General features: G+C 41.9%; 1 protein-coding gene across 5 annotated transcripts; it reads left to right on the top strand.

Annotated features, from left to right (window-relative positions):
* Positions 1–259: 259 nt before the first annotated feature.
* On the top strand, positions 260–24,510 carry LOC116947373 (uncharacterized). Of its 5 annotated transcripts, none has more exons than XM_032963027.2 (17): positions 260–488; positions 2,373–2,416; positions 2,851–2,955; positions 3,516–3,627; positions 4,374–4,558; positions 5,794–6,066; positions 6,277–6,360; positions 6,560–6,745; positions 7,227–7,402; positions 8,373–8,425; positions 8,567–8,608; positions 11,324–11,459; positions 12,227–12,287; positions 12,393–13,802; positions 14,213–14,438; positions 15,426–15,494; positions 23,014–24,510. In XM_032963027.2, exons 2-17 carry the CDS (start codon positions 2,414–2,416, stop codon positions 23,016–23,018), a joined length of 3,126 nt encoding a protein of 1,041 aa, XP_032818918.2. In that variant the 5' UTR covers positions 260–488; positions 2,373–2,413; the 3' UTR covers positions 23,019–24,510. The 5 variants fall into 5 exon arrangements, with proteins under 5 accessions (XP_032818918.2, XP_032818920.2, XP_032818915.2 ...); XM_032963024.2 differs by having other exon boundaries at positions 261–488; positions 15,414–15,494; XM_032963025.2 differs by lacking the exon at positions 260–488 and adding an exon at positions 676–1,319 and having other exon boundaries at positions 15,414–15,494.
* Positions 24,511–25,644: the final 1,134 nt, after the last annotated feature.

The raw sequence follows: 25,644 nt of genomic DNA, 5'->3' as shown, positions 1-25,644 counted from the left end.
GGAGGCGCTCATCTAGCAGTGGATTGACAGGGTGGGGAGTTACACACATGGACACGAGGCACACGTGCGTCTTTCATGCTTCTGAAATAATCGATCCGGTCAAGTAGAAATATTTCACAATATTCGATTCATCACGTACACACGCACACTCTATTTATATCGGAGTTCCGCAAACGTAATCGATTCTCTTGAATCACACTTATGCCGGAGCGTACGAATTGATACACCCTTATATTCTGGATCGATTCTCTAACGTGCTGACGTCAACGCCGCCTGTCGTCGTTGTCGACGGCGGTGGCGGCAGTGGCGGCGGCGTCGGGGGCGCTAGCGCCGCGTTCGCGCGCCTGCGCTTTCGTCGCCAGCAGGGCTGGAAGCTGCCCGTGCCGTCCTCCCTCAAGCGTAGCTTACCCCCCCCCCCACAGTCGCCAATGAAGCTTCGTCTTGTACTCCCATAACGCGTGCGCCTCTTACCACCCGCCACCGTCGCGGTACGTTGCTTGTCGCGCGGCTGCGCCGGGTACACTCGAGGGGGTGACAGCCGGACAGAGTGGAAGGGGCCCACAACCACCACCAGCAGCAGCAGCAGCCACAGGCAGGCGCGAGGTCGTGCCTGGCGTGGCGGGCAGACTCGAGGTGTAGTAGTCGGTGGGTGGTGGCGGCGGCGGTGAGGATGGGGGAGAGAGTCATCGTGGATGTCCTCAATTCCTGGCGCCATGTGGCCCTCTCGTCTCCTCTGTCCCCGGGCTCACCGCTGAGCACGGCCGAGACTGGCAGCCACGCGCAATGGCGTCGCACCTCGGCACGTCTCTCCCCGTGCTGCCGGCGGGGTTGTTGCTGCAACGTCGGTTGTTGAACGTTGTGGCCACGTTGTGGCCACGCCGTGGTGGGGAAGAGCCCCGTCTTTGTGCTATTGAGCCAGTTGAGTTCAACTTTTAGCACAGCTCCGTTTGTAGTTGTTTGCCAATCCGTTGCTGGATGAGGATCTCTCGCCATGCCGTGCGGCTCGTCAGGGTTGTTTTGACCATACTTCACGCTGGTCAGTGCGAGTTAGTGGAGCCAGAGCTCTGCAATGTTAGCTCTAACCTGGTGATCACTGGGATGTCCAGTGTGTACAGAGCACAGGCATGCCTGTTACCCACGCACAAGAGAATGCCTCTTAAACTCCGAAGTCTATTGCTGAAGTTGCAGTGTTGGATATTGTGGCCATGTGTTAAGGCGAGCGAGCTCTCGTGTCTGTTTAAAGCGTGGGTTGAGTATATCTTCTACACGTACAGCCCATGTTGTCAATCCACTGCAGGATGAGGGCCTCCACACGCATGGTGAGTCGTGGTAGTTACTTGGCCACACGGCTTGGTACCGGTTGGGGAGGCTGGGAGCGTAGTACATTGTGGAGTTGGCTGCACTGTCTTCTGCTAGCATTGTAACCCCCAAAGTAGGTCAGTTATGAATAGAGTTAGGGTTATGTTGATCTATACTTAACCTGGCTTAGTTTCAAATATGGTGTATGGCCCAGGTGATTTGGTGTTGTATTTGTGCGCTACTTATTTGGTTGGTCTATTTTGTTTCACCATTAACGTGACAACGTGTTTCATCATTATACCTCCTTTGCCAGTACCAACATGTATTAATAGGGTTTTTCCCCTTTTTTCTGGCAACAAAACTGAAACCTTTTTACAAGGATTCATGTCTGCATTAACCACAATACCTGCAGTCAAAATGCAAACAAAAAACATACTATGATAATATATGCATTGTCCTTGAAACTGATTGGTCCACACCAAGGGACGGCTTTCTTTTGAGCCTCGACCCAATTGGTGCTCGACCAGATGTCGCCAGAAGGCGTACAGCTCAAAGACAATGCACTCATTACTTTGATAGTGCATTGTCTTTGTGCTGTATGCCTTTTGGCGTCATCTGGTCGAGCACCAATTGGGTCGAGGCTCAAAAGAAAGCCGTCCCTTGGTGTGGACCAATCGGTTTCAAGGACAATGCATATATCATCATAGTATATTTTTTGTTTGCATTTTGACTGCAGGTATTGTGGTTAATGCAGGCATGAATCCTTGTGAAAAGGTTTCAGTTTTGTTGCCAGAAAAAAGGGGAAAACCCCCTATTATTACAACGTGTTTCATTTCATGAGCACGGGGACAACATGCATGGAGCATCAAGTTATTATTCTCGGGTGGTGCTGCTAATTAAACACTGTTTCATTTGACTGTATAGTACATGAAATGCGTCTTTAGTATCAACATGTATGTTAGACTACTCATCCTTCCGTTTAACATTGTTTTATAATTGTAGATATATTATTAATGTCGCTTGTTATTGGAAAGCCACACATGAGATGCATGTGTCTCATTTGTTTATTTTAGCTTCTTAACTGGACTCGGGTCAAGCAACAACAGACTCAAACATGGTAAGTTTATGATGTTTTTAATGTGATAACCTATGTTTTACATCAGCGTTTATGGTAGTCATGAGTTAAAGAAAAATATTAATGTTTTTTTCTGACATACTTGGCACCTTTATTATTTTAGAGATATTGGCTGCTTGCCAGCATAGCTACGGTGTTATATACACACACAATGGAATATTGTTTGCTTGGCTTAAAAACAGTACAGTAAACACCTTTCTTATCAAATGTAATTCTGGTTTAGAGTAGTTGAAAGTATAATATTTGCTTGCCACTATAACAGGGTGCTTTGCTTATACATTTTCATCACATTTTGGGCTTCCTTCTTTCCATAACCGCATTAGATAAAATACATTAGGTTCGAGATCAAATTACCACTGTGTAGAACTTATAAATACCACACAGTTGTTTTTGGTTTTTGGCTTCCTGTGGTGCAGGCTTCGACTCCGGATGCGACAAAGGTGAAGGACAAGGATGCAGAGCTGGAAAAACGGATGGAGGCAATTCGCAAAAAGAACGAAGCCATCATGAAGCGATACGAGGTTGGTGCGAGTGCTATCATTGCTTTGCAAGTGGTGAAATCTGTATGCACTGTGCATGCAGAGCTCCGGTAACCACTGAGCCAGATATCGTACAAATTCACAAGCATTACCGACTCTTTTTGCAAATGAGTGTGCAGTGCTTTTGTGGCGTCTTGACTCTTGATTGTGGCCATTGTCACAAAAAAATTTTAAAGTGGAAAAGTTGCTTAAGATGCTGTGCAGGTTTTTTTTTTACTAAATACGTTCATGTAGCAGCTGATTTTATTATTATAAATGCTTTTTAAAAGTAAGTGATCACATCTTATTGGCAAGATATGTGCCTCAAATTTACAGCTGGATTTAACCATGCAATATAATCGATACTTACCCTCATCTATACATTACAGTATTGTGCTAAAACGCACATTGCAGATTTCATTACTTAATTTAATTACTTTAGCCGGTCGTGAATCCAACTATTGATTGTAAGCCGATGAATTACTGATATCAGCTGCAGTGTATCTAGTGGTGCGCATAAAAAAAAAGTTGTATTGGATTGGGGAATGGTGCTGTTTCTGTAGGAAATTAAGCAAGATAAGCAGCGTGCTGAGGCAGAAGGCATGGCGATTAATCTGAAGGCCCCGAAGTCACCATCTGGGCCTCACATCCCCAACAGTCCACCTGGTGGAGGAGGTATGTTGGTTGATTGTATGAAAGCACCGAGGAGCTTGTGCACTCTATGAACTTTCATTTTTGGTATTCTGTTAAAATATTTTCAAGAATATTTTGCTTATGTTGTGGCAATTGTGGGTAATGCAAACCAATGTAAATCATTTGGTAACATGAATAGAAAAGTTAAATGTTTATTGGTGTGTGTATTTTTAGAGGTATGGATTTAAAACTACACTTTTATTTACAGCGGGCCACGACTGAGTATTGGCTACATTTACACCACTGTTTATCAATATTCAAACATATCACCTCCCAATCTCCCAGATAGACGTATATCATTATTCTCTTGCTGGTATCTGAGTTTTTTTTCTCAAGACGAAGCAAATGAATGCCTAAATCACTTAGATTAAATCTCTAATATTTGCCTTTCATTGGCCATACAAAATCATCATCAATGAATATCAGTAGCTGATGGTTAGCTTTTTTTCTGTAAGCTGTAGGATTGACCGTTTACGCAAAGTTACATTGGAGCATTTTATTTAAGCTGGACATGAGCTGTATGGTATAATGCGTCTTCCTCTGATGTTAAGTTACAAGCTGCTTGCGTTACCTCATTCCATAATTTATGTACCTTACTGTATCTTATCCCAGCGGTAATATCTGTTACATCATCAGACCATGAGAGATGGTGATGGCTTTGGAGGGGGGCAGTGGATTTATAAAGACTAATCACGATATCGATGAGTAATGTTTTTTGTGCATGTTAGATGGGGGAGGCCACAGAGGGTTTGGTGGTGGCAGAAACCGAGATCGCGGAAAGCCAGATTTTGATGACAGAGAACACCCACGACACGACCCAGGCGGGCGACAGGTGGATTCGGATGGGTTGACTGTAACCATCCGCAAGTCAGGAGGAGGAGGAGGGGGAGGAGGTGGAGGAGGACCCTCTGTGGTGAGGAACTTTGCAATGTTTTTTTACTTGAAGGATGACTTCATCATAGAGCTACAAGCTGCTGACATGCTGCTCAAAACGCAGGCTAACTTGCTGTCTTCTTCATGTATAACAAATGGATGAATACATTATACAGTCAAACATTGGATTGCGAGTAACTTGGTCTGCGAGTGTTTTGCAAGACGAGCAAAAATTTTAAATAAATATTAATTTGATAAACGAGCGAGGTCTTGCAATACGAGTAGTACGTATACGCTTTGTCTGCCGAGCGTCACGTGATCACAACTGATATGAGTGCTTTGATATACGAGTGCTTTGGATTACAAACGAATTATGCTCGCAATCCAAGGTTTTACTGTACATTAATTTACCTTGAATCCCGTGAGGCCGTTGAATGGCACTTTTCGAAATGTAGTGACACACTACATGAATGGATAATGAGTTTTACAAGTGGCTTGCATACATCTTCGATCAAAAGTGACTTTATGATGATGATATTCACTGATGCTACAAATGTTTTGTGAGCTGATAGTTGCATGTGAGGATTTATTCATATATATATGGAGATTACTAACCGTTTAGTAGTTCACTTTTTGGAATGAAAACAAACTTATGGTTTGCTTTGTGTCAGAAAATTTATATTGCCAGCTGAAAGAAAACTTTTACATATTTTAAATGGGAACATTTTTATAAAGCAGACAATGGATAGTTTTCAGAAGTTAATTGTGGGGCAGTTGGAATGTAGTTTTTTGTTTAAGTTTGTTGAAACCTTTGCAACCATCTGCCAGTCGTTTCTCTATGCATTAGACCAGTGTTTCTCAATACGCCAATTCTTGTAACCCCTCGCGATACACTTCCAGGCTTAACATTCGGTTTAATGTTTATAATCACTACACGTTGCATGTAACCTCATGGTTGGTAATCAAGAAAAGCTGCACCATGGAAGAGTCACGGGGAATATGAGTTTTTGAGAAACATTGCTTTGATCATTTGGCCTTTTATCAAATTGGCTGGTTTTCAACTAGGTAAGTCCCTATTAGCAACACAACGTCATGTTTACAAGCGTTATAACTTATAACGCCCCCCCCCCCATCACAAATTAATTGTCAAATGGGGCTAATGTATGTGTTTACAATCTTAGTTGGAAAAACATAAAAAAATGAACTCTGTAAACACAGTCTGCCTCATGCTGTACAGTCGACAAGCACGAATGGTGCGTGTGTGGTGATGCCAAGGAGGGGCGAGAGGAGCGCGTGGTCATAGATCGCCGCAAAGGAAGGGACCGGGAGCGCTTCCAGCCTTCAAAGGGGGCCTCACGGCAGCCGTCGGACAGACCTTCGCCGCCGGGGGCAGGACCCGGAGCAACGCCTGGGCCCCCTCAAGCAGCAGGGCCTGGGGCAGGGATCGGTGGGCCCCCCAGAGGTGTGGGGGTCTCAGAGAGAGGAGGCAGGGGAAGGGGGAAACGAGACGGCTTGGGTCGTGGTGAGAAGGTGGACCGATCCAGCAAAGTAAGATGTTTAATTGAAACCCTGCTTCACCAAGGTTTTGAATGCTGCGGTTGTGTTACATGTATTGTAAACGTGCAATTTAACCTTTTTACCTTAGAAGTTTTAACTGGAAATGTATCTTATGCCAGCCACACAGTTACACAGTACGATTGATCGCAGATAAAACATTTTGTTGGACATCGATGCCAATGTTTTTTCCATTGTTGTCAGGAATGGGAAGAAAGAAGGAGACAGAATATTGAGAAAATGAATGAAGAAATGGAACAAATTGCTGAGTATGAAAGAGGACGAAGGGTAAGAGGTGTTTGTGACTTGACACCATGATTAGACAATTTCCTTTGTCATTGTGTACCAGTTTTCATGGTAAAATTGATGAATGCAAGAGGTACTTTGTTCCAAACATGTATATTGTCCATACAATCGTATCATGTAATCTGCCTGGATTCTATAATCATATCAATCTGACATCCTTTGCATTTGATTCCGATTTCAGGATGGAAAAGTGGATAAGAATCCAGTGAGGCACTTCCTCGATGACGTCAGGCGGGCGGGCACTTACGCTGATCAAGAGGGGGCTGAGAGGCGGGAGGGCAGCCGACGACACCAGCGGAATTGGGGGGGAGCTGATTTTGATCGCGTGAAGACCGGCATGGAGAAGCGTAGGGACATGGAGAGGCAGGTATGGTCTTGGTCACGCACAGTTTATGGCTACATTGGGAAAGCTCTGTTGTTCGTGTTTACCAAAACATAAACAGTGTTCTAAACTGCCAGTAATTGCACACGAAGAGTAGTACAGCAATATACATTTTTATTCTGTACTTCTGTGCTCGCTCGGCTTTGCTCCCTGCCTTCAAGATATACTTACCATCATGGTGAGGTATGGTCAAATAACCACTGTGACCCACATAGCATGCAGGTGGAGGCTTTCATCAGGAAAGTGGTTTGACCAATGGCAGTACATGTAATGGCACTGCAGCCATTTAACTTGCACTGCGGTCTGCCATAGTAATGATGATTGAAAGTCCACTTAATAGCTATATTATGTAGGTGAACAATACATGTCTATTTAAGGCCTTATTTATGCTTTTTATATTATTTGGGCCACCCCTCCCACTCATTACTTCAGATAATTGACAGTTGACTTGCTGTCACAACCACAGGGCACATGGCAGCAGGGCGGCAGCGACATGTCGCTGTCCATGACGGGGAGGCAGCGAGCCGAGTACTCTCGCTGGAAGGAGGAGCGCGAGGCCATCGACCGCGCACGCCTTGACCGACACAAGAACGCGTCGGGGGAGTGGCGGCGGGAGTGGGACGCGCAGAAGACCGATGAAATGTACGAATCGATTGGGCGCTCCCACCCAATGACTGACTTTTCCCTGTTCCTCAACACATGTCTTCCCTCCCACACTTGCTGACGTTTTTTGTTTATGATTACTTTGAATTAATTGTCCAGCGGTGGCAAAGCGGTTAGCACTTTGAGCTCTGAATGCTGTAACCGGCGTTTAATTCTGGCGTGGCTAACAGCGGCAAGTGTTATCCAAAGTGCTTCTGGGTGCCACCTTCACTAGCATGTACCAGCTTGGTGAAGTATGGCCAAACAACCCCCGTGCCCAGCAGTTGATGGACTCGGTACTTTGAATGAGCCATGGTGGGTGACTTTTTTGTCAGTGGGCTTGTGTATAGGTTTCGGATTTATTTTTTTTAGTTGGTTATATCTATATCCCGAGTAATGTATATTTGTATAGTTTGTGATGCTAGAATCGACGATCTATTCTACATTTGGCCTTAAAAAAGTAACTGTTATAAGCAGGTAAACAGATAAAATAATATAGAAAGTACATTGTGTTGAGTGAATGCTGTATATTTTAATTGAATTTGCTAATTCATATTATTTTTTATAAAGAGTGAATTTAAAGTAACTGATTTTATATATGCAAGTATGAAAACATCTTGATTTAAAGCTTTCGTGACTGCAGTAATTCATATTCTTAGTTTTTTCGGTAAAGTCACATGACTACCGAAAAAACTAAGAATATGAAAACATCTGTTAACACATTCGTTCAAAATGTTTAATGGAAATGTTTATTGTTATCCCGTAAATGGACCTTGAATATATACGTTGGTGTTCTGCCACCACATTACAATTAATGAAACATTTTTACATTAATTCACGTAATGGTTTTCTTCCTGTATAATTGTGGACATACACACAGTGCACAGTTATATTTTGATGCAGTAGTAAATTTGGCAATTACTATTGTTGTACTGTATAATTAACAATTCTTCATTTCTACGTGTCTTAGGTTCAAAGCAAACCAGGTGCCTGTGCCAGATGGAAATGACGCTAATTTCAGAGGTAAATAAGACCGTGTCATACTCCCACACAGTTGTATATTTTCTTTCACAACGATTACATTGTATATTGCACTCCCATCTGTTACTATTCAATTCGTTTTCCCTCTCTTGACCTCTGCAAACCTTTTCATTCATCTACCAGGGAATCGAAAAAGGCTCTTTGGAGTACGGTTCAAACTGCCTGGTGGGTGGGGTGGTACAATGCATGTCGGTGTTGAACTGCTTGTTTTGTCTGCTCATGTAACTGGCTGCTCCAGGGGTTTGAAAACCCAGAGCGAACACACCTTGTTCTCTGGCCTTGCTTGGTGATGCAGTGTGCGATCAGCGAGCATTTGACGTAGCGAATGCAAGCCGCAAGGATAATTTGTGTATTTTCATGTAGGTTACTTTTAAATCCCCAATTAAATTGGCATTGAGTAACCCACGACTGAAACGTTGAATTTCAAATGATAAACAGGGGAAATAGGCGACCTATTATACGTAGGGCAGGATATATTTTGAAATGTTTTAAGCGGTGCGAACTTGGATTTCATCACGAGGCATCATTTCCCCTGAAATCGATTCAAGTCTTAATCTTTCTCTTGATTCCTGAGTGGGACGTGTAATGTGGCACGTGGAGCCATACACTCCGTCACTATCAGGCTGGACCACGGTTGGGAACTGGATAATTATATATTTGAATGTAACATTTTATAAAGAAAATAGTAGATGTCTGTGCATGTATGTTGACTTTCGTACCATACGTAGCCAACCATGCTAATCGGAGGTGTACATGTACAGCCCACTATGAATCCACTGCTGGTTAGTACAGATTGATGAAAGTGGGAAGCATAGATGTAGCCTTGCAGGAGCCTATAACACCTATTATTCATGATGGTTGCCCTTCCAGGATCAGCACAGCTTGCTTACAAGATCTGACAAGATGGGTGATTATTGTTACAAGACGTGAGATGTATTGAAACATTGCAGAACTTTATCTGCAGTTAGAAAATGTGGGTAATCGGCCAAAAAAACCTGAAATTTATATTATTAATAATTTAATTAAGTTGTGGTTCATTGTTAAATTAACCGGTTATTCTCAATTAACATTTTGTAAAACCTTGTCAGGCTGGAGAATGGGTGGAGAAAGGATTTTCAAACCCATGGTCTGTTCATATGAGTGTGTAAAGCAAAATGTTTTCATCTTCATCGGAAATGCAGATCTTTCAGCTATAACGCTCACGAGTCAGTCTTGCAATGTAATGCACTTTCTAGCCCGCTTATCCTTTTTCAGGAATCTTGTGCAAATGGTGAGTGGTTAACCCTACTTTCAAGTAATAGCCTGTTGGATGAAAATCCTTAAAATTAGGTTGAAGTAGGTGGCCTAGTGGCTCAGAATTCAAAGTGCTGAGCTGGCACCGCTGAAAATCTGGGTTCGAGTCCAGGCAGCTGCCTGTGATTAAACGGGGTTCTCACATTTTATTGACTGGATGGGCTTGGTCCCCAAAATCCTCCACTAAAAAAAAAACCCACCACATTAATTTTGGTTCTGCGCGAATTTCGGCTACATTTCAGCTGTGACAAAAATATAGATTTTTACTGCCGTGTGACAAATCTTACTCTCAGTGGTAGAGCAAGAAAGGAATGGGCTGCCCCCCTCCGTATTGCGAGCCAGAGGTCGGGGATCTTGGAGAGAGCTCTGCGATATGATTCCATGGGCCGTTCTCATGAAGGGTTGTACTGCCTCTGCTAGCATTCCAAATGGATTCTTTGTCTTGTGACTTGTGAAACAAGTATACCAATGGGGATAAAATTAGGGGGAAGGATTCAATAGTAATGGAGGTTGATAATTGTTTGTAATTTTGCTAAACCTGAAATGACTTTATTGAATAAGTTTTGGTAAAAAATCAAAAGCATTAGGTATTCTTAAAACATCTGTTTTATGTAAAGGTTGCTCCCCCATTGCATATAAATGAGTTGAAAGTTGAATCAAGTGTTTTGAAGGGAATGCTGGCATTTATTCCTGCTCACAAAGTAATGTGAATAGGCTTAAACACGTATGCGCTTCAATCGGCTTAAATTTAGAAAATGTGTCGCGGTACATTGCCAAGCTGATAATTTGTTTTGAAAAATCTGCACGATGTGGCACTTGTAGAAAAAAACTTGTAGAAAAAACCCTCTTCTTTGTGAAAATGTATTTTCTCGCCAGGTATTCGCTTTCACCGCAGCTTGGGTTGCCCTCATCGCTCCAATAAATTGCTCTCATCGCTGCAGTAAATACCACTCGTCACTGCAATATTCAGCACTCATCACTCCTATCCATGCATGATTTATGTTTTGTTTCCATTTTTGTTTTGTGAACATCTACCAAAAAGGTTGAAGGTTGTGCCTGTTTTTCTTCCTGTCTTGTGCCTCTCGCATCTGTTCATCATTTGTGACAATGCTGCACTTGAGGATGCCCATGTCTTTACTGTTTTGTTTGACACAAAAGAATCGCCCGTTCGATGTTGTTATAGTGCATATACTGTTACAGGATTGCATTTTGTGTTTAATAGGACTAATGTTTTTCACGTATTAATTTTATCAATTAGATAACTGAACACTTGTTTTATTTTCATAAATAACCTACCAGATATATACTTTAAACTGCTTTTTGCCAATTAAGACTACTGTTCCGTGTCTACTAAATACGCCATTATGAGCCCAAGTTGTCACAACGACATTGCCGCATTAAAATAACAATGCTTTTTTTTCTTCCTAAAGTTAAAGTTAGTTTTTTATTCGGACAATAAGAGCGGCAAACGATTCGACGGCTGTCTCAGTTGAGGCCCATGCCTGAAGAGGACTTCCTGTGGCGCGTTTCCCAGTGACCCTGCTCCGGTTCCTGCTCACGCTGCCCCTTTCTGGATTTTGTTTTCAGATGACCACCGACGGCCGCCCAAAAATCGCAACCTGGGCGACTTTGTTTCTGCACCAGCCGCGTCGTCCCCGGTGAAGACTCGCGATACCCGCTCCCCCGGCCGCGAGCGTCTGACAGGCCGGGCCAGGAACTACAGGTGACTCGAGTCTCCTCTTCCACCACCCCCTCCCTCCTAGTCCTCCTGTTTTTCAGTCTACATAATGTATGTTTACGTGTACGTTAAATGTCAGATTCATTTTTTTTAATGATTTCAATTGAATGTTGAAAGGGTAAATGCGTTATCTCTGTCCATCTGGCCTGACACATGGAGTGCCCACGATTACTAAAATTTTTTATTTTATTTTAAAGCTGTGTTGCTATTCGGGATTAATCGTGTAGAAAACTAGCCAAGGTGAGCAAAGGTTCACCCACAGCTTGAAACTGAAAAACAACACTTAAACGGCTATTTTCATATCAGCAAACGTTTTCTGCCCTGACAGCAACCCAACAGCTTTGTTATTCTAAACATTACGTCCAAGGACAAAAGCATGTTGGAATGTGTTACCTGAACCTTGATGATGTATGATTGTTCTTTTCTATTAATGCATGGAATATAATGTATCTTTCTATATTTACATGATAGCGTGTGCTGTGGTCATCCTTGATAAATTAAGATGAAGCGTTCTTATTTCCAACAATTTTCCCATTCTTTGCTTTCTGATTGTGATCTTATCAGTTGAGTTAATGGCCACTTGGATGTATATCACGAACGTTAAGAATGTAATTTAGAAACTGGAAGGAAGGAATCTGTGTGTCTCTTTACAAAAATATGCATGCTAAGCATTACGCTTACATTGGAGTGCTTTGTCAGTTGTTTTGATGTGTGTTAAACTTTTTGACAATTCTGATTTTGTTTTTTTCCAGCATGCATGATGACCGATGGGAGGAAAGCAATGATGAACAGCCATCAAGGGCTGTAGATCAAGTGGGTATATCATTTTTCAAAGATATACTTGGCAAAATTAATAAACCGAATACAAAGGATGGCATGCTTGTGTTTTGTGAAACGTTATCTTGGGTTTCTTTTCAGGCACAAGTGAGAGCATCAGACCCAGACAGGCTTGAGCAGGCGGAGGGACAAAATAATGATGATGACGAGTGGGAAGATGCAGACGAAGGGGATGAAGACGATGGAGAGGAAGAGGTTGAGGTGATTGAAGAGTCTCAGTCGCCGGAACGGGCTGCCGTAAATTTGGATCAATCGCAGCCCAAAGAGGATCCAGTCAGGGGAAAGCCTCCCGTACCCAAAGCAAAGGCAAAGCAGTGCGAGCAGCGTCCCAAGCGGACCCGGAATGCACCGAGGCTCACTCTGCCAGAGCGCGACCCTGTGCTGGAAGGAGCCGAGCGGAGCCCGGCTGACGACTCTGCCAGCACGGCCTCGAAGCCACCCACTCCGTACTCGCCATTTTCACCTGGCGATGGCTACCAGCCCGTGGGCGACTGGGGTGAAGCCATGGAGGCGGCGTCGCCACAGTCGGACTCTCCACCGCGGCCTGCGCAGCCGACCGACGCGGCGGGGGTGGCAGCAGGCATGGAGCAGGGAAGTTGCACGCCTCCGGGGGGCAAAGACGCTCGTACGGGAGGTCTGCCGCTACCCGGCGGGGCGATGGCACAGAATGATGGCCGCTGCCCACCGTTCGCCGTGTTGGCCCAGGGCAGCAGTGAGGCCTCCTCGCCAGGTGTTGCTGCTATGATACAAAGCGATCCTGCCAGCCCTAGTGCACAAACAGAGTTGCAAAACTCTGTACCGAATGAGGTGTTGGATGAGCAAAGTGTGAAAAGAGTGGAACTGCAGACTGCTGCTCAGCCTGGTAATGCAACTGTGCCAAGTGTTGTTGAGCCTGCACTACTTTCGAATGCATCTGTGGAAGGCGTTGACGTGAGTTTAGCCCCCATGATGATGGCACAAAGTGATGTCGCCTTGTCAGACCACTCCGCTGCGCAGAGTGAGGACAGTGAGCCTGAATGCTCGGCATTGCGAGTTGATGACACCGAATGCACACCCGAACAGAGTGATGTGACCGCGACAACGGCATCGGCCGACGTCGAATGTGAGCAGGGATCGGCCATAATGATGCAGGGCGGTAGCGGCGCGGAAGCTTCAAGTGATGATATCGGGCAGGGCTCTGCAAAGGACTTGAATAACGGTGATGGTGCGAGAACAGATCCTTTAGAAAAGGTGGAGAGTGGGGACGTTATCGCTGCGGAGCCTGCTTCTGCAAGAGGAGCACCGGGTGGTGCCGCTGTCCCGTCAGAGAGTGATTTTGTCCCCACGTCGAGCGCTAACACAGCAGGAGCCGAAGTCTCCACTGAGCTTTCCTTTTCTACCACGCCACACAGTGACCAGAATTCAACTCCAGATAAAGAAACGAGTGCTGATGACGGACAGCCCATTATCACAGCACCTGCTGATAAGGGTTCAAGTGCACCTGCAGTGGCAGTAAGTGAATCGCTCTAAACCTTGAAATGTATTAACCCTCTGGTGCATACATTATTATTAGTCAATGTTTTGGATTATTGTGACGTTACCAATTAATGGAACTTCCCCCCCCCCCACCTACCCTCACAATGCGTTTAAAATGCTTCGTGTAATTTCATTACAGTCATAGATATCATCGCAGGTCCAGCACAGTGGACATGATGCATGACAGAGGGTGACTTTAGCTCTGTTTTATCCTTTTTTTTACTTTGAAGCAATGACCGACATAAATAAAACCACTTGACATGATTTTTGCATGTTTGGATACACGTTTTAAAATGGTTCTTTACGTGGCATTTGGAACAAAAGTCAAATGCGATACTTCCCACATCCCTGCAGTGCTCCTATTTATACTTTTTGTCCCAATTTAGGAAGAAACAATTGGGGAGAAGATGACTGCCGTTACAACCAGAGATGGAGCCTCCGAGTCTCGGGTTGCGGTGTCTTCTCAAACACATACTGCGATGATGGAAAGTGCAAAAGCCCCTGCGGAGTCGGAGGTGGTGGAAAAACCAAATGATGTCAGCGGGGAAGGAAAAGAATTGTCCGCACGGGATGAGCTTGATGCGACAGCCGCGACAAGTGTGGAGGCGTCGGGTAAGTCCACTCTATCCCCCACTCGAGGTGGTATGTGTAATTATATATCGCAAAGCAATGCTGCTTAAGTTGGCAATAATAAACTTTGCTCATGTGTCACACATTCTACAGAAACTGCTGTTAGCCCCGGCCGTTGCTACAATAAATGTGAATGGCAGATGGAGCACATTAACGTGCTTGTGATCAATATTGCCTGGAATGCACCTGACCTCGTCCGATCTCGATAGCTATGTAATAAGGGATTTAGCTTGGACAGTGTTTGAATGGGTGTCCAGCATGCATAAAAACTGCTGCGGAGATGCATTGTCTGTAGTGGACAGTGCAGCAAAACCCATTGGACTGTATTATGATCGAATATTTCTTGTGGACACACGATATGTGTATTAATAACACCACCAAGATATATAACAAACTAACGTTTAGTTGCCGTAAAGAAAATACAGATCTTGATTTTAAGTAAAGCTATCCTTAACCTGTCCTTTACATGTTTAAATATGTGGAGTGACTTGTATTTGTTAATGTACGTATGCATTTTGAGCGTCTTTGGCATTGTACGCAGCCAACCGTGTGAAATCTAATGCCATTTATGCCTATGTATGGTGAACGTCTTTCACACTGTACATAGACAACCGCACTAATGAGATGTGTGGGGGAAGGATAACAAACTAAACACAAAAATCGAAAAGCAGTTTATAAATGGGATTATAATGATTTGTGTCTTTGGCCCAATTACGATGTATTTATATGGATTTGTTTATTGTTTCGCGTCTGATACTTTTCGTGTTTTTCTTCCTTTTTTAGATAATGATTTAAAAAAGACCATAACTAAATATCTGCCCTTGTAAAAGAAACTGCTGGTCTCAGTGGAATCTTAGCTAGTTCATATAGTCTGTCCAGATGAAGTAATGAAAAGTTTTCACGTAATTGCTGTGTAGAATTGCCTGTGGCTAATTAGCGATGTCTGTGGCTAATTAGCGATGTCTGTAGGGCAGGTCAAGAGAGCAGAGATGTCGAGCGAGCCTGAGACAAGAGACTCAACGGATGAAAATCCGACAGGTGTGGTGAACATTACTGGCTTCCAGACCGTTTACTTCAGTAAACTTTGTTCTGACACCATCGCATAGGTCTCCGTTTAACAGCATTTGTATGTGTAAATGTATTCCTGCACATTTGAGATGCATGCCAACTAAACACAAGCACATACCATTCATTCCATACCCAATCTGTTCACAGTTATGTGTGAAAGTGACATGGGGAAAATGTAGCTTAATTTAATCTCTTGGGTTTCAAGCTGCCAGACAGATAATTTATCCTCTAGAGTGGGCAATGACTCGAAGCTCAAATTACCAGAAAGTTATGGTTTAGCTTTGTGGTCGTGTCCTAAAAAGTTATATTGTTTTTCGATAAAAATAAATATTGTTTTTAATTAACAGCTCCGTACCGGTTCAGATATCACTCACCACTGTTGTGAGTCATAGCCAGGAGTCGAAGTTGGTCACCAGGTTCATAGTTTAGTGTGCCATCATTCCATGTTTTTTTTAATACATCTAGGACAAAGATGAAACAATATTTTATCAACATAATTCTGTATGCATTTAAAACAACTACTACCATTGTTTATTATGCACAGATTTATTTAGTTTACATGGATTATCTCCTAAATAAAATGCATTGAAAAATGGAACGTTATATAAAAAATCACCAGTACATGGGGCACAATGAAAAGCATTAGCGGCCAGTTGTGGTGGCTGGTGCATGCTTGTAATGGAGATCGATTAACGTGTAGCCAGTATGTTGAGATGCACTGAGGTCCTGTACTTGAGGCACCCACTTGTCGGGCAGCAAGTTGTGTAGAGGTGCCGATAAAGTTGATCATCTTGTGGAGCTTTATTTCCTTCCTTGCGTGAGTTTTTCTACAAGCACTGAAGCTAACAATGTAAAAAAAAAGTTTCTCAAACACGACAAGCAGTGCCAACCTGAACAGGGTTGGGGGCTCTTTTTGGTAAATAAAACACATGTAGGCTTTTGTGACCAATGTTAACCATTATAGAGGCTTTTAGGTTCGATTGTGTAAATAATAAATGTGTCGTTAAACCCGCCACCACCCGACAGCCAATTTGTAAGGTTTGACGCGTAAACAAAACATGGCAATTCGTACAGCACACCGGTGTGTAGGAGAGTAAACCCACAACATGTTGTGGCATGTTCTGTTTACGCTACAAACCTTACTAATTGACTGTCGGTTGGTGGTGGGTTTAACGACACATTATTTACGCGATCTAACTCAAACACCTTGTGAACTACGATTATTGTTTGGTACATAATCTCATTTCTACTTGATGATTATCTATAAACGCACGCAAGTAGATGGCTTGGGATACAAAGATTGGTCGTCATGCGAATATATTTGTAGGTACAACCATTATATTTATTAATGCATCAACAGAGGCTTAATTGTGCTTCATAGTTATTAAAACAGTAACTTTGTTGAACAAATAAATATTTCTTGATGTGACATCGTTAATGCAGGCAATGTCTCGAGGACGATCATACAACCAAATAAGAAATCCTGGCTTGGCTGAGTACTCCACTTTACTACCTCGACTCGATTTCTTACCGAGTGAATATAATCTCTGCGTAATATTCACAAGGGGGCACCATTTCTTTTCGTCAAGCTCATGCTCATGAGATATAACTTTCAATGAAATATACTGTCTGCTTGAAACAATATTGGAAAATTGATAATATTAAAATAAAATAACAATTGGAACGATTTAATGTAACTTATTTTTCTAAATATGCTAAAGGGGTGCTAAAACGCTAAATCAGTCTGTATTGAATAGTTTCCCTGCCAGCAACTGATGCAATTGTGTATTAGTATCAACTATCTTAGTCGAGGTTTAATAATGTATAACATTCTTATCAACTGGTCGGATTCCTCATAACGAGTAAATAAAGCAGATAACTTTATATTGATTGATCTATTTATATTATCATGGCCATTTAAGAATGACTCCTATTGCTTGAAGAAAGGACGCTGCAGTCTGAACAGTTTGCTATTTTAATGCAAATACAAGACAATTACGTTGCACATATCTTACCTTTTATTATAAGGTCTTTTGCATCGTCATTTTATTTGTATTGGGATAATTTTAACAAATGGATAATTGAAAAAAAAAAGAATCTCCAAATGTACAAATCTTGGTCATTGACTAACTTTTGCTGCCTCAATAATTATTACTTAAACAAAGCTTTGGCTTGCTGCTTATGAATTTGTAAAATATGCATTTATATGGAATATACTGAATAGATTTGAAGTATTATTCAAGTCTGCAAGTTTTTAATTTTCGTTGGTTATTTTCGTAGTTGCCATCTGCCTCTTTATTAAACACATTACTTTCAATGGGGAAGTGGTTAAATCTCACACGCATTTCTAGAGGTTATAGGTTTCATAACTTGTAAATAATTTAATTTTAGCAGCTGATGATGGAAATATGTTAATTAATAAGGAAATGATTAGCATTCCATTGGGGCCAACGATTGTTTTTTATCTGTTATCATGCCATTAAATATAATTACGTCCTGCTTGAAGATAACGTTTCATTTCTTCTTAAACGATCATTAACGCGGTGTGTCACTTGTATTCTAAATTTAAATGATTATTTTTACGCATAAAACTTTGCTACCAGCGTGACTAGTGTGTATTATCATGAACTGTCAGCAGGAGCAATGAGCTGGAAATAAAAGGGCCCGTTGTTTTTCGTGTTTTTAGCAGATCACTTGAAACGGGAGCATGACTACGCTTGTGTAAATGTGCGTGTTTTTTTAGTAAGCATTTTTTTACTTTTAGTCTCATGCAAGTTTTATTTACAAGAGAAATGCAAATTAGCAGTCGCAGCAAGCATATTTACACTCCGATATTTCAGAATCATCCTGACGTTTATGAACACGGAAATTAATAATTGTAATCGTGAATGAGGCACGACTTATGTTGTATAGCGTTTCTTTCGTCTGAGGTACCCCTCCCTCCTGCTTTCCTTCGTCTGCTTTAAATACCAAAGCATTTCATTTCCAACTCCTAGTTAGGAAGCATGTCATTTCACTTTTGTGTCATCGTTGGGCCTATGTTCATGTCTTGTGGAGTTGTGGTTCTGATGTCGTGTCATTTGCCAGATTGCTGACTAAAAATTGCCACTTGTTCCAGCAATATAATTATTTACACCGTCAAAATTTACTTTTTTCTCTGCCGAGTTAAGTTTCATTGAATTGCAAATACTTTTGTAAAGGTTAACACTTGGAGCGAATCACATTTTTTTTCTCCCTCCGCACATAAATCCTGACAGCATGTCATATTGTTGAAGACAGCAGTCTGGCATGGAGACACAAGCGCTGTTTCTAACACAATGCTGGACTTGTTTTTCCCTTTTTTGCACCAAACTAATTATGCATGTACCGTACGTCCGTTGTCTATCCCTGTTTTCCGATTTTACATGGCACCGAAATACAATCGTTTTGACCCTAATCGTTTGATTTATTGTCTTCTTTTGCTTTCTGTTCTGATGTGAAGCATCTGCTTTTGATTGTGAGCATGAGTTGATTCCAACCTGCATGCTGATCTGCATATTCACACAAAGCACCCCGACTTGTCCATTATTGGCATGATTAATTCCTCTCTCTTCCATGAGGATGTTAAGAGCTCTGTTTGCTTATTCCCCCTTAACGCTTCCTGTTGCGCCTGCGTCTCCTACCAATTTACCTAAAGCAGTGAACTTGCTCAATACAGCTTAACGGTCAGATTAGTCCCTAGCGGAATTGAGAGAGGTCATAGGTATTAAGATGAATTTCATTGGTGATAGAAATATGCGGCAATACTATTTTTTGGTAATTGTATGCAGCAATACAAATCCAGTTCCATTTAACAGAGTTCAAGCATCCACATAGTGCTTGTTAAGTATAGTAATACATTAACCATACACACGCATTGCGACATGATGGTTTGGTAACATCCAATATCTCACAATAGTCCTATTTAAGAGGAGCACCCACACCAGTGTGCCGTGCTGCTCGATGCTGTACATTTTGTGCCAATTTATGTTTCTCCGTTCTCTCAGTGGCATCCTGCATCTTTCACAGTTTGACAGTTTGTGGGGTTAGGAATGTTACGCTGAAAATGTGTGCTGGGTGTTTATTAGGTGAACATATTTATGCAAGCTGTACGTGTATCTTTGTATATCTGTAAGTTGTGTAGGGGAGCGGTAGTGCAGCGGTTACTGCGCAGCACACCAGGGTGCCGGTTAACGCGCTGCACTACAAACCCGGCAACCCGAGTTTGATTCCCACCCACGGCCAGCACCAGTCACGATTATCTGAACTGATCCTGGGTCTCCCCTAGGTTGACTCAGCCTGAATTGAGTCCCTGGTGCCATGTGTAAACATCGTCACTCAGCAGACAAATGCGGCCTGGCATGAATTTGCCCGCCCCCCACCCCTTCTTGGGCTCTGCTGGCTTTCTTAGGTGCTCGCTAAAATCATTCACCAGTAAAGTATGTTAAGGCTCTGAGTGGGATCTTAGTCTTGCACATTGTCTATACCTACACGGAGGTCTATGCAGATTTCTCTTGCCGCAATCCTATAACTTTTTGGATTTGTTTTTTGTTTCACACTGTAGTACCCAAAAGGCATTGCTGCAATGGGCACAGCAAGGTCATTTATAATCATTAGTTGCCTTTCCTTGTCCAAATACAAAGTAAAGAATGAAATATCACTATCAAGTCATCTTTTTTTATTTTGGCTCAATGTTTACAAGATGCATTACCCCTTTCTCCCAAGTATGTACTGTCGGCCTCAATTTTATTTTCACACCATTGTTATTAAAGATTATGCAATGATAGAATTTTAACGGAATTATCAATTGCAAGTGATAACCTGAGGATGCTTTATAATAAGAATGTAATGTTTGAAAAATGCACCTGCTATAGAATTCTGCACGGGTCTCACTTTTTGACCCACAATTCGACCTGCAATTACCTGATCCAACCCGAACCCGCAACCAAACCAGCTTTCATAAGACTCGCAACCTACACATTTTCTCAATGATCTACATCTATGTTAGGATAATTGTGTTATTCCATATATGACAGTCACTCACTCTGCTCATAGTACATAGTGGCTGATGTGTATGCGTTTCTATGTGTATGTGTGTGTACATCAATGTGTCTGGATTTATGTATGTGTATCCATCTACATGTCTGTATGTGTGCATATCTTGTGTGTTTTTATATGTCTGTTTCTCTGTTTTCATGATTGTTTATATGTGTGTGTATCTAATTATATAGCTATGAGTCTAACCAGATTATTTTTGTATGAAAGTTGTTATTATTCTTGGTTCTTTCGGTAAAGTCACGTAGAAGGGAAACAATAAAAGAAAAAAAGAAAAAACTACAATTCTCACGACGTTTTGACTGCAACACAAGCAATCTTCATCAGGTGTGAAAACCAAATTTTTCACATTTTCTTGCTGTGGTTTTCACACCTGATGATGATTGCTTGTGTTGCAGTCGAAACGTCGTGAGAATTTTATTTTATATTTTTATTATTTTATTGTTTCCCTTTGTGACTTTACTGAAAGAACCAAGAATATGAATCCCTGCAGTCACGAAAGCTTTAAATCAAAATTTAAAGTTGTTCTTGTCAAATTGCTGTGTAGGTAAGTTTCAGCTGACTTAACACTAAGAGTCTGGCATACAAGTTCCGTACTTCCCACAGCCCATCGTCCCCTCACATGCGACCACATGCCCGGGCACGTGTGCCACGCCGTGGTTCCGTCCGCACTGTACACATGTTGAACTTCTTTCGCACCGTACATAGCCAACCACTAATCGGAGGTGTGGGGGAAGGACAACGAACTCAACACAAAAAGGCAGTTCTAAAGAAATGAGGTGTCAATCTAGACTTAAAAGTGCATCGCTCTCCAATCGCTTCCTAATCTAGTAAAGGAAGAGCGTTCCAGACGGCCGCAGAAGCGCATCTTGAGAGCGCCGTGCGATGCAGTGACCGTCTTTGTTTCGACGTTTAGCCAAAAGCCGCTGCTGCGCGGGTGACCGGAGGCAAAACCAAAACGGCGTGGAACGTAGCACCGCTACCCTGTTTCCAGCTAGAACAAAAAAATTACGTTGATTGTGGGTGACCCGCGATGAGAATGACCCGACCCCGCATACGAAACCGCAAGCCGTAAAAACATCTCTTCGGACCGACCCAATCCCGACCTGCTCCGCGAGTCGCCCTGTGGGTAACCAACCCCCTCGGGTGCCTGATCCGATGCAGGAGACAACCTGCTGAATGTTCATCATCGTTTTCGAGTAACTGTAAACCTGAATCCCACAATATCTTGTTCTGGAAAGTCCGCACTCCTCGTTGTTTTTGGGTAAATGGCTGTATATAATGAGATTTATGTTTTTGTTATTTTATTTCTTATTGCTGAGCCTTAATTACACTTCAAATGTTTACGTGACAATAAAAAAAACTGCATAAAGGTAACATGCATTCAAATAAAAAGAATACGATGTAAACACTGCCAAGAGGCATGTGTATTTATATTCATGTTGAAACCTTTAATTTACTATATTTGGCTGAGTTATATCCCATTAAATTGATATTTCATCAGCCAAAGAGTGCAGAATAGTTTTTAATTCTCTTCACCTTGACCCTGGCAGCTCTGAATAGTTTACAATAAGCCTCGTTGCTAATGGATTACTCGCCGTTAGACTTTGTTGACAGTAGTATTGGTTTTCCACATTGCAAAACTACATCGTCCTTTTTGCTTTAACCTTGTGGTCTCTTTGTGCAAGTTTTGTTTTATCTGTTAAGATCTAAAACAGCTTAGATTAAGGCTGCAAATCAGTGCCTTGTTTGAGAGTGCTGTAATGTGCTTTTTTAAATTTATCTATTTATATAACTGCTGTATAACACTAACTCAAAGGATGTGAATTTATATATACATTCAAGAATTTGATTTTAAATGTAATAACTAATCATTGCACATACCCCACGATTATTAAATCGTGCAGGATGTATTCATGTAATGATTTCCCCCCCCCCTCGCCTAACGATTTGCTGAATTGTCATGATCGGGGCTCTCAGTTTTATTCTATAAGTAGTGTTTGTCTTGAGCTTACAATGTCATTTGTATTATTTCTCATTTTATTTTGACTCATTTGTATAGTTTTATCCACCCAATTTTAACTAAATGTAAACTGTTCGCATACCCTCTATATTGCATATTTAATGCATGTCGTGAGCATGGTTATCCGTGTATTTTGAAATGCACATTCTCAAACACTACTGTTATTTAATTTATGCTTTCGCCAAAATATCCTTTTACAGTTGTGTTGCTAGTATTGCGAAAACTGATCCAGTTTTTTTGGGAATCTGTGCAATGCTTTTTTTTTTAAATATAATTTCCTGTGCACTGTGTCTGATCGCTGATGTGAAATAACTTGCGTAAGGTGGAGGAAAATGTAACTGTAAGAATGGGTAAGTAGGGAAATTGTAAAATAACCCACTTTCCTTTTCTCAGCCTAATCAGGATCAATGAGACAGAGACCAAAGGCTTGGAGCTGAAGACCAACCCAGAAGAATGATTGCTTCCAGTTCAAGGCCGCGTGATAGTACTGTGATGTGAGCAATAGTAGCTTTTGAACGTAACGCTATAATATGCGTAAATCTAGCAGCCATATTCCTCTAACAGTCTGTAGGTGCTGATATTTCCCAGTGCCCAGCTTTCAGTCTTCAGGGCCTACATTGGTCAAGATTACATTGTTTACTAATCAGCAGTTGCCTCTGCAAATATTTTGTACATTATGCAATTTAGACTGAGGACAATACATCTCTCCGTTTCGCATTCTTTTCCGCTGTCTTCGTTTGAAGTGGTCCTGTGTTTTACCTGGGTCTCTTTTGAAAAGGAGATCCGAGTTCAGCAGATATCCACCTGTGATTTTAAATAGAGGAAAAATAACCTATAATCATGTTATCCAGGTCATCCAGGTCTCCCATTTTAAAAGAGACTTGTAAATCTCAACGGGCTCTCTTCTGATTGAAATTAAAGATACCTAAGCAGATATCCATGCTTAGGTATCTCCAACCCCCCCCCCCCCCATGACCGATATGATATGGGAAGGCCTCTCATCCAGCATTGGATTCACATTTTCCGAATAGTTGGTCATTGGTGGTCCCTGATCCCAAGTTTTATCCTTGGGATGTTAGTAATATAATTTGAAGTGCATTCTGACACTCTTATCCCGTTTGGTGTTTCACTAAATCTTGTTTGCCGATGGACTGGATGTTGACGAATGTGGCCACTAGGATTATGCAGTCGGGTACTGGTTCTTCATGTCTGCATTAATATCAACAAAATGTATTTAGGCCTGCCCATTTGCATTTTTTTACTGGACAGAATGTTTCATCAATACCTGCTCTATGCATAGTATTTGATTGTATTACGTTTGTTTAATAGAACCGGTTTTACATTTTATTGGAGGGTGACACTTTCTTCGTCTTTTTGTTATTTAACGACAAAAAAATTGCACAAAAAGTGAATTTTTGTCAGTGTTGGGAATTTTTACACTGAACGATATGCGCATTTTCTGTCAACAATGAGCGTGATTAAGTGACTCATTTCCCTCGTTGTATATGAGTTGGATTAATTTTAGTATTGTAATAATGACTGCATTTTAGTTTATAGTACAGAGATATGCATCTCCAGAATGTGGTATTTAAACGTATCAACTTTACCTAATGGGAAATTGTTTATACTGCACGCTTCAGTAATGCACACATACATTGCGAGATTTACTGTCAGATATGCTTACAAAAACTTGGAGGAGTTTTCCCATTCATGGAAGAGTGGCATACCCCGATCATGGTCTAATGATTGCAAAAATCTCGTGTCATACTTTTGAGTACCAAAGTAAGACTGTACATTACATTATAAAGACGAGCTATTGGACGTAGCCTGTTGAACTGTGTTTTTCACAACTTGTTTTTATTAAGCATAAATAAAAGCCCAAAAACATAATCGTGTTTCTACACTAATATTGTTTTTTTCCTCTCATTACTGTCATTAAACTCTGGAAATTGGTTCAAAGATGGGTAGCAAGGCTTGAATGACGACGCATTCACTCTTAAGGTCCAATCACCCAGAATGAAAAATCTCCCTGGATGTGACGAATATTGTCAAATCCTGGATGCTAAGCAGGACAGTGCCTGGTTAGTGCTTGGTTGGGAAACTGCCTGGGAATGCCAGGTGCTGTCGGCTTCCGCTGTCATGTGGGCAAGAAACATGGCAACACAGCAATGGATTCTTCAATCTTTGCAGACATTTTTTTGTATTATCCCTTCACATTCATGGGTAGTTCTTGTGGTGCTTCAGTTTCCACTCATGCCAAATGCTCATTTATGTTCTGATGTTCCTTATTGAAGGTGAAATGGGTGTGTGTATGCCATTTTGCTTTGCTGCCAGGGAATGTCGAAAGGTCACATTGGCCGTGCAGCTTAATTTGTCTTTCCCTGCACATTTTGTGTGATTGATTGCCTTTAAAGCAGGTAAGAGCACATTGAGACCATATGTCTTGGTTTCTGCCTATTTGCTCGGCATAGCAATTGACTGGATTGTAATTCAACTTGATATACAAATCAAATCAAGATTGATATACAAATCAGATTTTTTTTAAACAAAGCTGCCAGTGCATTCCTTGAGTAAATAAAAACGTCAGGTTTGTGAATCGCACTAAAATAAAATGGTCCTAAGAAATTGTAGGTTATTGTACGAGCTGTGTGGAACCCACCTGCTGGGTAATGACTAGCTCTAGGGGGGGTTAAGGTAATATATTTGGCACGTGCTTTGTGCAATTTTAACTGCTCATGAGTGGGTTTTTGTTTTCTTATAAGTATTATTTGCCCGACCACTTTTTATCCCGATTGTGCTGTCGGCATAAAGTCATGAGAAGAATCCGTTCGGATCTCGCAGAACGGTGCAACCAGCGGCGTGGTAGTCACGGTATTACCAGTGTCGTGGTAGTCACGGTATTATCAGTGTCGTGGTAGTCACGGTATTATCAGTGTCGTGGTAGTCACGGCATTACCAGCGGCGTGGTAGTCACGGCATTAACCAGTGACGTGGTAGTCACGGTATTACCAGTGGCGTGGTAGT

The sequence above is a fragment of the Petromyzon marinus genome, chromosome 29, assembly GCF_048934315.1.
Source record: "Petromyzon marinus isolate PM22_M1 ecotype Great Lakes invasive population chromosome 29, UKy_Petmar_22M1.pri1.0, whole genome shotgun sequence".
In the NCBI taxonomy this organism is placed as follows: domain Eukaryota; kingdom Metazoa; phylum Chordata; class Hyperoartia; order Petromyzontiformes; family Petromyzontidae; genus Petromyzon; species Petromyzon marinus.
Note: the sequence above shows the minus strand (reverse complement) of the source record. Positions and strands in the feature narration are given on the sequence as shown.